We start from the raw sequence: 15713 nt of genomic DNA on the forward strand, positions 1-15713 counted from the left end.
TTTATTGTTATAATCCATTGTCCTACTAGTGAAGGCAAAGCGTGTACTATATAGGTAGATAGATAGATAGATAGATAGATAGATAGATAGATAGATAGATAGATAGATAGATAGATAGATAGATAGATAGATAGATAGATAGATAGATAGATAGATAGATAGATAGATAGATAGATAGATAGATAGATAGATAGATAGATAGATAGATAGATAGATAGATAGATAGATAGATAGATAGATAGTGAATAATTGCTTCTTGGAAAAAAGTTTGAACATTTATTCCATATCCTAGATAGCAATTTTAGGGTCGTACAAATAGGCCAAAAGTGGCATTATAGTGGTCGGGGGGAAAAGTAGGTTTTGCCTTTCTACATGATGACAAGTGAGTACAAAAAGCCTCCATGGACCTTAAGATGTATATAACGGATATCAAATAAATGCTCATACGTCTTTCCACATAAAGCGTGTTCAGCGAACGCTGAGCAAAGGATCCTGGCTTTTCTACCAACGGCACCTAAACGCAGCAGGAGCCAAGCAGTATTTGCTGCGTGTGGCGGGGCAGGCACGTCGCGTGGTGACTCACAGCTGAGTCAGAGTGTCGTGTCTTGTCGTGTCCCCGCCTACACGGCGGTGGTGGCCAATAACGCACAAGCGGCAACCGCCGCCACGGCAATGAGCTGTCAAGGCGCACAGTCAGCCGCCCATCCCCCGACTGTCTGGCTGTGTGCGGTTTCGGGGGACGCCACTGAGACTTGAGGGGTGGTTATGGAGGTTATGTAGCTCGGCCTTTGACAAACACTGCGTGTGTTCACATATGTGAAGGATGATGCTGTAGTTCATCTCTTCTAGAGGGGCTAAATTACTCCAGTTACACACTTTATGAAATGATGTATACACTTACACGTTCAGGAAGTGGCAAATAATCAATAATGGCATTTGCAGAAAACAGCTTAAATCAACTTTCTACTTATCGCAACTTTTCAACAGCGGCTATTAAACCAGAGGGTGAAAAATCTTCAGTTTCTTCCGATTATGCGGCATGATTACCACAAGAGGGCGCTAAAGCGCTACTTTATATTTAACGGTGTTTTAGCGCCGTTTTGTGGCATTTAAGGGAATTTCAGATAAGCAATTTGTAAAAATAAATAAATAAATCTCATCGATTAAAAGTGCTTTCCCACCATCTTGGTGTCTACTTAATTATCATAAACATTTTTGTGAGGGCACTATTAGGGATTTTCTGTACAAAATAGCAACCCTGACTCGAATCCGTAGGATGTTGGCCCTGAGTAATGAGTTTATAAATTGCTAGTTCACCATGGACAGCTCCATTTTTATCTGACCAAGATAACGTTTACAAATGTCTGCGCTCATCTATTTATATGTGGAATAGGTTCATTCAAACGGTATAGGTGTTTTCAACACTGGAGAACGTGAGTCAACATTTTGTTTAACAAATTTGTATCCCTATATATAAAATGGTTCGCTCCACCTGTAGCCGCCTTGCTTAAAGCTGCAGCAAATCCCTTTAGTATCTCACTTTAGGCTCTGACTCTTGGCAAAGATGAACTACAGGGACCGCTACACTTCGTCCTCCTACCGGAAGATTTTCGGGGATTCTTCCAGGTTCTCCGCCGCTTCCTCCTCATCCCGGATGAGCAGCTCCATGCCTCGGGGCTCACCGGGGCTCCGGTCCATGGCCGTGTCCCGAAACAGCACCTCTTCTATGGGCATGTACAGACGGCTGGGACAACCCCCGGCCTCCTTCTCTCTTGTGGCCACGGACTCCCTCGACCTGACCCAGACTTCAGTGGTCAACAACGAACTCAAAGTCATCAGAACCAACGAGAAAGAGCAGCTGCAGGTATGTGACGTCATTGACAAACTATGGAAACAATGTAATAATAATTACCCTGGAGAATTAAACAGTTCATAGTGAACAATGCAAAGAAAACAGCAGCTGGTTTGAGACATTTGTCTTTTTGCACAGGGTCTGAATGATCGCTTCGCCATGTTCATCGATAAAGTCAGACACCTGGAGCAGCAGAATAAAGTACTGGAGGCCGAGTTGGTGACGCTGCGGCAGAGGCAGAGTGAACCATCACGGCTAGCTCATCTCTACCAGCAGGAGATGAGGGACTTGCGGTCCCAGTTGGAGGACCTGAATAGGGACAAGAACCGCATCCTGATCGAGAGGAATAACATGGAAGATGAGTTGCAGGTACAAAAGGAACCATGACTGTATCATTAAGGATTATTAATGCCATGCTGTAATATATCAGTCAAAAAACAACTGAAAAAAAACTTTTAATGTAAGAATTTGAAATATTTATTTGGCCTATTTATTTTATTTATTACTGGTTTGGTTCATAACATGTCAAAAAATTTCAGAAACTTAATGTCAAGTATGAGGAGGAGTTGACAGTGCGTGAAGAGGCCGAACAAACTTTACGGTCCTTCCGGAAGGATGTGGATGACGCTGCGTCCGCTCGTCTTGATCTGGAGCGCCGAGTGGGATTGCTGATGGATGAAATCTCTTTTCTGAACAAAGTCCACGATGAGGAAATCCAGGAGCTGAGCAGTCTGATGGAAGCGCAGCAAGTCTCCGTGGAATTGGAAATGGCCAAACCCGACCTCACCTCGGCTCTGAAAGAGATCCGCAACCAGTACGAGTCCATTGCCTCCAAAAACCTGCAGTCGGCAGAGGAGTGGTACAAAGGGAAGTTCGCCAGCCTTAGCGAACAGGCCACCAGGAGCAACGAGGCCATGCGAGCCAGCAGGGAGGAGATGAACGAGTTCAGGAGGCAGCTGCAGGCCAAGACTTTGGAAATTGAGACACTGAGGGGAGCCAATGAGTCTCTGGAGAGACAAATCTCAGAGATGGAGGATGCTCACAATGGTGAAGTCACGGCATTGCAGGTATGCAATAGAGCCAATACATTGATTAAACATATTTTCCAAAGCACACTTTTTAAATATTCTTTGGTATCTGTTGACACACTCTCTTCAGTGATTTAAGCATATTAGACACCAAAAAGAAGCAATGGGCCATTACCAGTGTCACAGAAAGTCACTTGAACCTGAACATGCAACAGATTGGCAGTGAAGGTTACGAGCGTCTCCGACAAATAGGATTGAGAAGTTCAATCATTAATTGTGTCACAGCATGCGTTCCATAAGCTAAGAGCATCCTTCAAGGTGGCCCTGACTTGTCAATGTCACCGGCAAGTTGAGCAGAATCTATAAAAGACAATAACCTAGGATGCATGTTTACCTAATTTTCATAATTATCACTTAATGTTTGGTCCAAATTGTTCTTGTTGTTTTCCAATAAATTCAAAATACACAACGCATTCATATTTGTTAGATTAACAATGGATGGTATCTAAAGTTTGGTAATGGGCTATAATGAGGATGCTCAATTTGGCACTTCACTCTGTTAATAATTTTACCAATGAAAATGATTGGCCACTTAGACATCTATTTCATGAGAAATGTTTGCCTTATGATTTAGAAATAAATAGCGATTAATAGTGACTTTACACCAACCTGTTCCATCCAACTGCCATTAACCTTCCAGAGCAACTACAAGACTACAAATTAGTTTGTCATGTTGCTCTGGAAGGTGAATGCAGCTGGACGGGCTTTAGTGCGGAAGTCATTTGGGCTTACATAGAGAAAGTTCTTAGTGAACTGATCCTGTGTATTTAGATTAACCCAGACTGCTGCTAAATTGGATACAGGAAGGGCCATCTGTTTTCACTGGCTATTTAGAGAAGCTAAGTAAGCCTCAAAAGGTTATGCTCGTCTTTTAAAAGACAAAAGTAAGCTTTCAACTGTGTGACCTTTCACATCATGTTTGACCTCTTCAAAACAGGACACTATTGGACAATTGGATACTGAGCTGAGGAACCTCAAGGGGGAGATGGCCCAGCACCTGAGAGAATATCAGGACTTGCTTAATGTCAAAATGGCCTTGGACATCGAGATAGCTGCATACAGGTGGGTCGACATGAAACGGTATGAAAATGGATTATCACCATTGTCATGACAAAAATGATCAGATGATTACTAAAACAAATGTAAACAAAAAAAAAAAAAACTATGTCAATCGAAAGACTATTAATTTCATACAGATACTTTAATATATGTGTCCTTTCATCCTACAAGGAAGCTGCTGGAAGGAGAAGAGACTCACTTTAACTCAGGGATGTCGTTCGGAGGCGCCAGTTACAGCTACCAGCCCCGAAGCCCAGCCGGCTCCTCCAGAAGCGGTCAGCGAGACAAAGACGGAGCCAAGAAGGAAAGCCTCAAGGAGGAGGAAAAAGACGAAGCAGACATCAACTCCAACAACTGAAGTCATGGGCGCAGACAAGGAGTGAGATAAATAGCACATCCTGCATTTCCTAAGCTCTAGTCGAATACTATGCACAATTTAAAAGCCGAGAAATGATTTCTTTATTTCCATTGTGCATAAGTCTGAAACATGTTGAACATTTTTGGACTCTAAATCTATCTCAAATGATAGCTTGTATCAAAATGTAAACAAAAGGATGTTAACATAGTATTAGACAATTGATGTGCTAGAATTGTAGACATTTCTGTCAAAGTGTAGTGGCTAATTTAAATATTAATACACCAAGATATGCTTATTTGCGCATCACTTAAATTTTCAGACTAGTGCTTTTTCGCTGAATGTGAACTTACTACACTGTGTGTTTGTGTCTATAGCTGTAACTTGATGTTAATAAAGTGGTTGTGAGAACGACGGGTACTAAAAATGCTCTACATATTTAAACGACTGCATTTCATCTGGCTTTAGAACTCACTGTCAACCCAATGTGTGATTCATTTGAACTGACTGATTGAAAGAATAAAACGATTGACTAAATGCAGTCAGTTGAAAAGTACCGTTAATGGTTTTATTCAAAGCAATTGTCGTAAGACAGCAAACATTTTGTTAAACCTGATGAAAGACTTCTACCACAGAGGTCAATTTCAACTTGATCATGGTCTTTGTCCCCAAAGATGTACCCCCCAAAAAAGAATCATTCAGAGTTAGATTTGAGGGGGGCGCAACTACAAAGATTTCAATTCTAAGGCCAATGTAAATCTACGTATAGTATGCTTACAAATCTTTGGCAGTTGTCCTCCTTGAGTGACATTTTCATGATAACCTCAGCTACAGAAATCAGCAGAGAAAATGTTGCATCATCTTGGCAAAGTAAACAAAAATATAAAGTATAAGGCAAAGTATAAAAAAATATAAACTAGCTGAATCCACCATTAGACACAATAGACATGGCCCGAAAAATAGTCTTAAAAAAATCCCATCATATTGCTGATGCTAGTAACTTGCTCCAGTCATTTTGCAGTTTACAAAAGGTGTGCGACACTAGGAAGCCAAGCTACTCTAGCCTTTCAAGCCAGACAGGACAGGACCAAGCCAAAGTGCAGCACCAGAAAACCATCCTGAAGACACAAAAAAGAAAAAAGAATGAATCTTTAAAAGCTGATGACAGCAATTTAACAAATGGCTGAGTAGAGATTTTGAATCATACAGCAACACCCTCAGAAATGGAGGTAACGTTAGCATGTGTTTATTTTGGTATTCTTGGCAGTGCAACAAGCAGTGAAAAATCAAAATGGCAAGTAAAACTGTGCCAATGTGTCACACAAATGAGCTTTAGAACATTTACCTGCACAGCCTCAGCTCCCACAAAATTCTGTACATCTTTTAGCGACTGATAGTGATCCAGGAGTTGATCTCCACAAACCACATCTACCTACACAGACACAGAAACAAATACATATGCTTCCATACTTAGAAAACAATTCGTAGTCAAAATGATACAGTCGGACTGGGTGTGAATCGCACAATGCTCAAGGGGAGGGGGGGGTGAAAATCATAAGGCTATGACTTTCATTGTTATCTTCCAAGGTTTCAGCTCACTGTCAAACCCTTCTGCCATCATTGTATAAACAAGTGGTCGGTGTCCATGTGACAGTAAAGTGGATTCTGCGCTGACCTCGTCTGAAGCAACAACCAGGATCAAGGTGACTCTGCAGAACCATTAATCTCATTAGCCAGCTTGGCGGACTCACCTGGCAAGTTGGGCCGAGTTCCATCTTCTTCCTGATGAACAGCTCCACGTGGCGAATGGTGGCGTCACCGGACACACGCACGTACGGCCTCTCTAGTGGCTGGACAGCGAAGTACAACAGACTGCAAATCAACACGTTTCATGGCGGTTTCTATGGCTATGACATATCCCAAATTGTAAGAGAGTCAGAACACGCCATTCTACCCATCTGCGCAAAAAGTAATAAAACAAATCAGTATGGTTCTTTTGGAGGAAACTGATAATACATAACCTTGAATTGTCATATGACGAGGTATTTGTTTTATTTCTGCAAATTTCTGTGTGAATTGTATTTTAACACTGACTGGAATTCTCAGAAAAAGCTCTGAGGCTATAAAACAATTACCTTGTAGCTGTTTATCCCCTCTTCAGCCCTGAAAGAAAAATGACTGAGTCAATATGTTTTGTTCATAGGAGCAGCAAACATGAGAAACAGGATCATCTGCTGACATTTTAGTGCAACTTTGCCGATGGCTACAAACTACAGTGGAACCTCCAATCAAACATACAATTTCCTCCATGGCTTCAAAAATTGTTATCATTTCAAATATGCTTTTCTATCCACAATTTAAAGTAAGGTTGTTACTTTTAGGCTCAAATATGAGTCCAATCTCACTTTATGAGTGACTATAGCTACAATGCTTTGGAAGCAAGTCAAGGCGACTCACCCAACAAAGTCTAGCAAGAGCGACACGTCCAGCTCAGGCGGAATGTTGATCACGCACTGAGGCACTGGGTCCTTCTTTTGTCGTTTTGATGCCAGAGGAGCTGGTGTGGAGAACCCCACTGCCACACAGAAAATAAAGACCAGACACAAGATTATGACTGCTCTCTCACCTTTCAGTTATTTCCATTTATGGATATACTTTACCTGATTTGGGTATCACCAGCCCTCGTCTTTTGTAGAAGTTACACATCTGCTCTCTTTCGACTGCCATATAAAAACATTCATAGCTTAGGTCAGAAATTAAAACCTATATAATAAGAATGCAGCAAAAATGCGGTCACCAAAAATTTGAATCTGAAAATGGCCCCATATATAAAATGCTTACACTCCTCAAGGTAAGGAATCATCTTGTACACAATATCCTGCAGTTGTCTGTCAGGCCTGCCAGAAGACAAATTTTATACAAAAAGATGACTTATTCAACAGTGATATGCTAAACAAATCTATCAATATTTAATACACACAGAGGGAAAATATGACAAATACCTAATATTGTAAAGAGGTTGCGTTTCGTGCACTATAATGGTGCATGATGGACACCTGTTGCTGTTGAAAAAATGCTTCACGATGCAACTTTTGCAAACTAAGGAAAAACAAAAAAGACTGAATGAATGAATGAATGAATGAGTAACATAACATTACATACACAACATGATCATAACAAAGACAACAAAGTCATTTTGAATGCAGACATTTGGATCGACTTACATGTGTGTAAGCACTCTGTGATGGTGGTGGCATCAATGAGGAAGCCGCAGCACAGGCCACATCGGATGTAAGGGTAGAACTGATTGAGGGGGACCTGGGACTGCAGATATCAAAACAAAAAAAGTACAGTACTAACCCTAGGAACATTAGCTTTTAACTTATCAACTTTTACTGCATAACAAATAGTTACCTCGTCTTCGGAATCGCTCCCATATATGTTTATACCACAGGGAGGCGTTGACATTCCCAAAATCGGAGAACCACGCTAAGTAAAAATGCCAAGTTTGCAATTTTTTAAACGTAGTAGGACAAACGAGTCGCTAAGCTTTAAACTATTGTTTACTTTGCCGGTCAACTTGCACAGTGCGCTGACGTAGCCGGGCTAGCTTTAGCTTGATATGAGAGATTCAAGTCGGGCAAACGTGGTCAATTACATGTGTACGTTGGCTGTTGTTGGTAAATCATGTCAAAAGCATGCAAATCGTGTGTCGCGGCCGCTTATCGTGCTTTGTTAGTGAGATAACAGGGAGTCACGGGAAAAAAAAGTCGCGTAGTAAGTCTTCACGTGGACTTTCTATCTTGACTTGTGTTCGCGGTCTTCTGCGCGAAGTAGTTTAACAGAGCTTACTTCCGGTGTGCCCTTTCATAATAAAGTGAGATGTCCGTTTACCGTCTTTTTTTTTTTTGTCTGATGAATGGCTATAGCAGCTGTTTGCAAAAAAGCAAGCCAAATTTCTGTAACCGAATGACTCGGTGCAGCTCTGCTTACCTTTTGTGCTATATGATATGATCGTGTTTGCTCCCTGGACTCTCAGACTGCAACATGAAATATCACTTGGCGTAAACCACCAATGGTTGAATTGACCATAAATGCACCACATATTCTAATGGCAGTGGAAAACTAGGTCACCTATGAGTGCATGTTATTCTATATTCATTCATTCAGCCTCCGAACCGCTTATCTTCACGAGGGTCGAGGGCGTGCTGGAGCCGATCCGAGCAGTCTTCGGGCAGTATTTTATATATATATATTTTTTTTATTGGACTTTTATGCTATACAAATTCAAGATACAAATATTTGCACAAATGTGTGATGTGCCCACGTGACTTCATTGTGACTGACATTAGGAAAAGCACATCAGACTACCGCAGTCTTCATAGTATGTACCATAACATTTAGAAAAACGCCAGTGCTTCTCTGAAAGTTTGACGAAAATGTCTGCCCTACAATATTTTTGCTCCATAATTATAAACAGTTATTAAACATTGCACACTCACATTCGAATAAGTCCTTCCACCTTAAGATTTGTCATATAAAAATGTTCTTGTAGTACAATCCGTTTCAATGTTGTAGAAACAGCCTTGGCCGGTTTTGCGCATCATATCTGCGGTCCCTCTAGGACCTCCAGGAGACCCTGTGGCTGCTCGGCAGCTTGTGAAGGCCCAGGCTGGAGGCGGCATATTGGCTTGTTGCACATGGGGCAGACACTACGGATCTCTAACCATTTCAATAGACACCTGAGAAAAAACAGATGACAATTCAAGTACTAAACATCATTATGTCGTTTAAAGGATATTGATATAAAATGAACAATTTTACAAATTGTATTAATTCAAATTTTTGGAAACCTACACATTTATTTTATTTTCCAAATATTTGCATATTTAAATTTTAGGATTTCTTTTTTTCCGTATTCAAGGTAACTCAGCTGAATGGTGCAGTGGTGGCCCAGTGCCCTTGATTGACGAGCTGCCAATGACAAAACCCTCAAATCTATGACAATTCCAAATGTTAAGCTAAAAAAAAAAAAGTCACATTCTCAAGGCCATTCTGCATGAGTCACGTGCTTGTTCAAACATGCAAAAATGTCACACCTGAATGTGCCAATATTTGCCTCCAGCACAACCTGACAAAATAGCCAAGCTTTTGTCTGCTGGAGAACTTGAAGGCAAAAATCCACCATACTGTGAAATTCAGTCATTTCCATGAACAATTTTTTTTTTGCGTGTCGTTGGTAAATCGTGTTTTCAGGACCCCTTTGAAGATGGATTTGTATGTATGCTTGGTGTCCAATACCAATGCTTAGCAATTACAGAACTTACTTCTTATGAAAAGCATGTGAACATGGACACACTCCAAGCTCATCCCGGCTGCGAAACTCTTCTAAACACACTGCACATGTTTGCTGCAAGGGGAAAAAGAATGACAACAATCAACAACCAAACAACAGGAATTTATTGCAGTATTTGCACACATCTGGCTGCTCCATATGAACAACATGGGATAATTAGCAATTGCATGCAAAATTGTTTTTATCCAGCAAATGCTAACATAACTAGCATGTAGCAAAAAGTATAATGACAAATAAATAGTATAAAAATGACCTGAGCAACATTGCACATTGTGTTATGCTGAAAATATGTATCTTTTCTTTTCCCACAACCGCCTTGAGTATAAATTTCTTTGACATACAAACTGGCAAAGTACAGAAACCGCAAAGATGAAGCGTTGCCCGCTGCCAGTGTAGCGATGCCACAGAATGACAACAACAAGGCTCTGAACAACAATCCTGCTCCTCTCCAGTTCTACTTTTAGCCATTTCTATGATAATAACTTCTCTTGGAAAAATGTTGAAAACTTGGAAGCCCGACAAGCATCACTGAATGGATCACCTTTGACTGTACTATGAAGGTAGGCAGACCGAGGGGGCACGTTTTTCAAGACCACGCTGCCAAGTTTTGCTGTAAATCTGACCGAGTGGATTTAAGCTGGCACCCTTTCACCTCATACTGAACTTACCCCAAGAAGGCTCAGTTTCTTCCCTGCTCCTTTTAGAACAACCTGCAAGCAATGTCAAAAGGAATACTTTTAGACTTGAATAATATTGCAGTCTGGTTTAGTGCGACAGTTCGAATGAGTTACCTCATTATAGCCATAGTGTTCTCTTGCACTATGTCGCTTGAGTCTGTGAAAAACAATTATATTTTTAACGCAATTATGCAGCAATCCATAGTTGTGAAAATGACATTAAATGAACTCTGGATGCATATTGGTTCATTATCCCAGCACGTCTAGTCATGCCTCGTGGATCAGCAGCGATAGTCCTTCAACAAGTCTTGGAATTCCTACAATGGGCAATTCATGTCAGAGCTTGTCTATCCAAGCTCACCGCGTGTAGCACCTTTCAGAATTGCCCACCCCCTCTAAAGATTGGTCAGAACAGATGTTAGAACTGAATGTTTGGTGTTAGATATTTTGGAGGTTGGCAGGGAAAAAAAGTTTTCATCTTCTGCAACAGATGGCCCGGGTGAAAAGGATTATATAATGAAATGGGTTTTTCAAAATATTTGCTTGGGAGAAACCTGTTTGTTATGCCCCAAACCTTGGTTAATCACACAGATTAAATCAGACTCCAATTCCTTCAGGATTTATTCATTTTGTCATTTGTTAAACAACAGCTCCTTGTTGTAAATTGTCTGTGAAAGGCTCCAACCGCATGACCTTGAACAAAATAAGCTGTGTTGATGCTGGATTTTAAATCAGTTCTATTTAATAACAATGTGACATATTTGTGAGATGAACAATCCAAGAAGTCTATTGAGTTAGATTTTTATGCTATGTAAAAATTAAATTAGCTGTCTGGGGTTTTTTGTCTTCCTCCACAGCTTACAAATTTTCACAGATTAGCACGATAGAGAAAATGCACCATCCGTTTTTTAATGTGCACTCAAAATGAGGTAAAAACAGCTGCCAGACCTAACAGGACAAAAAACTGTGTTCCCAGATGTAACGCAGTTTGTATTTCAGTATGACAATTGCAGGTTCTTTGTGAATGGTGGCTATCACATACCTGACCAGGTAGCAGCAGAAAATGAGACTGAGCATTAGGATAAAAAGCCCGATGCCCAGAATGATGATGTAGACATTGAGCGGCAGATGGAAGACCTCTTCAGACGTCATCTTACAGGAGGGGTCCGAGTTCTGCAATGCAAGGTCACACCGACACCCTGCAAAGATGGGGGAAAGTATAACAAGTAGTTCAATACAAATATTGAAGACAATAAAGTTTCAAAGATCAAATAACCACGTATTTATTTATTGTTTTGTTTGTGGAATATGAATCAAACAGGAAAAATCATCTCAAGGGGCGGCCATTTTGCCATTTGCTGTCCACTCAAAATAACATCACCGTTGCCAGATCTCAGGTCACGAGCAATCACGGATCAGCTTCAGAAAATTGGTGAACTCATTTTCCACAAATGCAATATTTATCTGAATTTTTAATATATTTTAAAGAGTTTTTTTCAGATGAGATTGCTTTTAAGTATGCATATGTATGTATAACAACATAATACTGCATTGGTAATCAAAACAAAGTAATAGCACTGAGCAAAATTCCAAACTAGAAATTAACACTCACCGTTACACCACTGAAAAGGTTGCATCAAATTTGATAGATTGTACAGATGTCAAAAGTCTGAAAATTCTCTGGAGAGGTTGACCACTGTAAAGCCCAAAGGATGGCCTTCACAACTCGATTCCTTCCACTTCTTAGGGTCGCAGTCATTTAACCCAAAATTTGGGATGTACAATGTGTTGAATTCTTGTAGTCTGGAGGCAACCAGTTTCTCAAGTGGCCATCATGATGGGAGTAACAAGCTGCTCGTTTGTACTCCAATTACTTTGTCGAGGATGATTCACCCAAAAATGTGGGAGCAACATCCTCCTGATTTCCCATGGGATGCAAATAGAATTGTTCAACGTCTTTGTCCTGCGTCACATTACCAAAGTCTTGAAGGGTGGAAGCATGTGGAAAAACGATGTTAATATAGATCTATTAAAAAAAAAAAAAATCTCTTTCCATATGTCTTTGGTTAGCAGTACCTGCGTTGTGCTTCGTCTCCCACTCAAAACATTGTCACGAGGTTTTCTCACTCTCGCTTTCCTGTCTTCTCTCCTGTTTTAGTTATCTACGTGGCTTTCTTCCTTCCTCTCCGGGTGTGACAACCTGCCGTGGCCAATTATGGAGATACAAAGGGAAAAGGACATGGATGGCAGCAACACAGTCAGCCAAGCAAGCAACCTCGGTGATCTTGTGGAAAGCAGCTCTTCATCTCTTCACCTGCATTCCTGCTGTGAAGGCACAACACAAATGGTGGCTGGATGACATAACGAAATTCTGTAAAGTCAGGCTCCCCGTTCTTCGTTTTTCTGTCGTACTTGTGTTGATTCTCGCCGTCCTCGTTTCTCTTTTCTACTTCACGTCTATGGAGCGCTCAGTTTGTAAACAGATCCAGGCTCATGTGATTCGCTCACTGCATCACAGCTCTGCTTTCAGTGCCCCCTCCTTTCCCCCCCCCGCCTGCCTTACTGCCACCCCTTTTGGGCTTTTCTTTCCACCTCCCCCACTTCCTTCTCCATTTTTTTGGTGGGGGTGTACTTTAAAAATATGCAAATTTAAACAAAAGAATAAAACAGTATAAAGCTAAATGCTAAAAAAAAAAGAATAAAGTGAAGATAATGTGTTCTTGATAAATGTTCCAATTTAAACATATACGACATATGGTCAAATTGAAGAAAAGAAATGTAAGAAAAAAATCAGGTGTTAATGCAAAATATTGTGTTGTTGATGTTGAGCATTTTTGCCTTTTCACAGTCCATAATTTTTAGTCTGGGTTTGGATCTTACTGCAAGGTTGTGGTGGAAAGTTGCATAATAAAGAATGCAGCAAGCACATGTCAAATTTCAGGAAAATGAGAAATGTTGGTATCCCAGAAGTCTTGAGCCAAACTAAATATCTTGCATTTATTTTTGGAGTAAGACGACTTAGTTAGTTGTTTATGTAAATATGTGCCCTTGCTCTTGTCCCCTAAAATGGTACACACGCAGGTATTCTCCAAATGTGATACAGTAAGTGCTACTCATCACAAAAAGTCTTTAAAAGTTTTTAAAACAAACGTTTTTGTTTGTAACATTAATTTACAAGACTCACGAGAATCAGGATCATATTATTCATAAAAATTAATACTGGACAAGGGGGAAGATTCATTTATTGTACTTCTGCCTACCCCTTACACAGGCATGTTGAAAGGGACATATTAGTAAGGAGGTCTAATCATTTGTTTGTGTGTACCTATACTGTATTGTTGTTGATGCTGTGCAGAAAGAAAATCCATGCAAGCACACGGGGAGAACATACAAACTCAACATAACATAAAGCAACAGCCATGATGATTTGTCCGGCGTTTCAAGACAATTGCACTCTTTGTCCACCAGAGGTCAGTCAAGTTTCACGTTTGAAAGCAGTAACGTCAGGCACTGAAGGAGCAGAAGATGGCGCTGCTTTTTGTTGATATTTTTTAAGTTGTCTGAAAGCATGGACTAGAGTAGCGTGACGGGTCACGACCACAGTCCAATTTCCTGTTCTTCAGTTACAGGTAAAGTCTAAAGCGAAAGAATAAGGGTAAATTAACTTGCATTTAATATTTTTAAATAACTTTTTAAACGATTTTGCAGTCATTTATTTAGATATGTGTATATATTTACATATACATATCAGCTTGGATAACAGCACAATATTGTTTCACAATATGGTTAACCGACTTCCACATGGTGGTCAAAACAAAGTGTGGCGTCATAATATATGTAAATGTCGTGTCACGCTTCAACCAGACTAAACAAGCTATAACCAGCCTTCATCTGACCACTCCCCCAACTTCGCACATGTATAACGATACATTCCTGTCCGTTTGCTTTGAGTTGAGCTCAATTTGTAAACTGAAACACAATCGAAAGCAAGTTGGACTTGTCTATTTTTTCTTTCTTAAATCCAAATAGCCTACTTTCAAGAAACTTTTTTTTTCCTTTTACTTTTATTCTGGCGAAATCACAGCCACAACAATAAGTGGCTATTATTCACCCAATGACACAAAACGAAACGAAAAACAAAAAAACAAAAATGGGAAACAATCATTTGCATTAATTATACAGTACTATGATTTTATTGGCATAAACTTTGGCTATATTTGTCCCCTGAAAGACAATGACTTTGACATCCCTGCACCACAGTGACTGTAATCCTGATTTCTGCATTACAGTATTGTATGCTTTAAAATGCACCTGCTATACTTGACGATGCACTTGTTTGCATGTCTAATGATAATTTACCACTAAATGAATGGCATGGATATTGGACTGCATTTGAGCAAATTCTGCATGCAAATATTGCCAGAGCAGAAACGTTAACTTCAAAAGAACCTACAAAAGAGCACGGTCGATTAATTGTGGCTCACGTAGACCTAAAAACGTTGTTGCTGGGTGAAGTCCGTGACGCCCTTCGAAAAATCCTCAGTGAATGACTTTGTACTAGGTTGTGTACTGTGCTACGCTCGACACCAAATCCAGTATTTTTCCATCAAGTAGCGCGCTGGACCACGTGACTACAGAGGGTGGGTGAGAGGGGGGGGCGGGGGGTGCTGTCATGTTTGCATCCTCGTTGACAGCAATGCCCCGAGTATGGCTCGGGACGGGCTAATCCTGCAATGTTCCACTTCATGATCTATTTATGATGCTACCGACGTACTTAGTATCTTAAGTCCACCTGTCATTTTTCTACCGTTGCCCATTCTTGAAGTCAAATTCTCCTCCAGGTCGTTTTTGTAACCTCGTGCGTTCGTGATCGTGTAACCACTCCCACTCGTGGCTGGTGGAAAATTACCAGCTTACAAGCAACAGGCATATTCATGAATGGTACTTGCAGTGCAGATCATCATACAGACCAGCAAGTGTCCCTGTCGGAGGGACATGCTGATCTTTTTTTACATTTGAAAATATCTAAAATTGCTAGTTTTAGTGGATTGATTAAACAGCATCTTTTTTCTTGCTGCTTGGCACGTATGGGATGATAATGAGCTACGTAAATGACAGTGTTTTGTATTTTATGCTTCGATTACAGCAATGAAATGTGTCTTTTAGATGTTCGCTATTCCGACACAGACTCATGAAGAAATCCATTCTACATAGGAGTCTGCCCTCTTTTTCTCTCCTGGCGGAGTGGTCGCGTGGGCGCTTGAGCCAATTGAAATTGATCGACGGGTTCGCCGCAAAATGGGAGCTCAGTCGGGATTTCTCCGCC

The 15713-nt window shown here is 40.6% G+C and overlaps 3 protein-coding genes and 1 long non-coding RNA gene across 8 annotated transcripts; 1 reads left to right on the forward strand and 3 right to left on the reverse strand.

The window, feature by feature from the left end:
* The first annotated feature begins 1564 nt into the window (after nt 1-1564).
* Nucleotides 1565-4891, forward strand: LOC119134408 (alpha-internexin-like). Its single transcript, XM_037271070.1, has 5 exons — nt 1565-1864; nt 1991-2221; nt 2392-2919; nt 3878-4002; nt 4171-4891. The coding sequence occupies exons 1-5, from the start codon at nt 1565-1567 to the stop codon at nt 4355-4357; spliced, it is 1371 nt and encodes a 456-aa protein (XP_037126965.1). The 3' UTR covers nt 4358-4891.
* pcgf6 (polycomb group ring finger 6) lies at nt 2485-8210 on the reverse strand. 3 transcript variants are annotated; one of them, XR_005100323.1, is made up of 12 exons: nt 7921-8210; nt 7769-7846; nt 7579-7678; nt 7357-7453; nt 7196-7251; nt 7015-7074; nt 6812-6929; nt 6490-6517; nt 6106-6204; nt 5700-5786; nt 4199-5472; nt 2485-2646 (listed from the first exon to the last, which is right to left on the reverse strand). XR_005100323.1 is itself a non-coding variant. In XM_037271102.1 (11 exons), the coding sequence occupies exons 2-11, from the start codon at nt 7820-7822 to the stop codon at nt 5422-5424; spliced, it is 750 nt and encodes a 249-aa protein (XP_037126997.1). In that variant the 5' UTR covers nt 7823-7846; nt 8012-8210; the 3' UTR covers nt 4897-5421. The 3 variants fall into 3 exon arrangements, 2 of the variants coding, with proteins under 2 accessions (XP_037126997.1, XP_037126996.1); XM_037271102.1 differs by lacking the exon at nt 2485-2646 and having other exon boundaries at nt 4897-5472; nt 8012-8210; XM_037271101.1 differs by lacking the exon at nt 2485-2646 and having other exon boundaries at nt 4897-5472; nt 7769-7843; nt 7905-8210.
* A 379-nt stretch (nt 8211-8589) lies between these two features.
* LOC119134432 (RING finger protein 122-like) lies at nt 8590-12919 on the reverse strand. Of its 3 annotated transcripts, none has more exons than XM_037271112.1 (7): nt 12702-12919; nt 12000-12587; nt 11430-11586; nt 10502-10544; nt 10379-10420; nt 9682-9764; nt 8590-9096 (listed from the first exon to the last, which is right to left on the reverse strand). In XM_037271112.1, exons 2-7 carry the CDS (start codon nt 12022-12024, stop codon nt 8958-8960), a joined length of 489 nt encoding a protein of 162 aa, XP_037127007.1. In that variant the 5' UTR covers nt 12025-12587; nt 12702-12919; the 3' UTR covers nt 8590-8957. The 3 variants fall into 3 exon arrangements, with proteins under 3 accessions (XP_037127007.1, XP_037127006.1, XP_037127005.1); XM_037271111.1 differs by having other exon boundaries at nt 12000-12370; nt 12464-12919; XM_037271110.1 differs by having other exon boundaries at nt 12000-12919.
* Nucleotides 12920-13615: 696 nt separating this feature from the next.
* LOC119134438 lies at nt 13616-15186 on the reverse strand. The gene is made up of 2 exons (XR_005100331.1): nt 14841-15186; nt 13616-14023 (listed from the first exon to the last, which is right to left on the reverse strand). It is a non-coding gene; the product is annotated as an uncharacterized LOC119134438 (long non-coding RNA).
* Between the last annotated feature and the right edge of the window lie 527 nt (nt 15187-15713).

The sequence above is a fragment of the Syngnathus acus genome, chromosome 15 (assembly GCF_901709675.1).
Source record: "Syngnathus acus chromosome 15, fSynAcu1.2, whole genome shotgun sequence".
Lineage (NCBI taxonomy): Eukaryota > Metazoa > Chordata > Actinopteri > Syngnathiformes > Syngnathidae > Syngnathus > Syngnathus acus.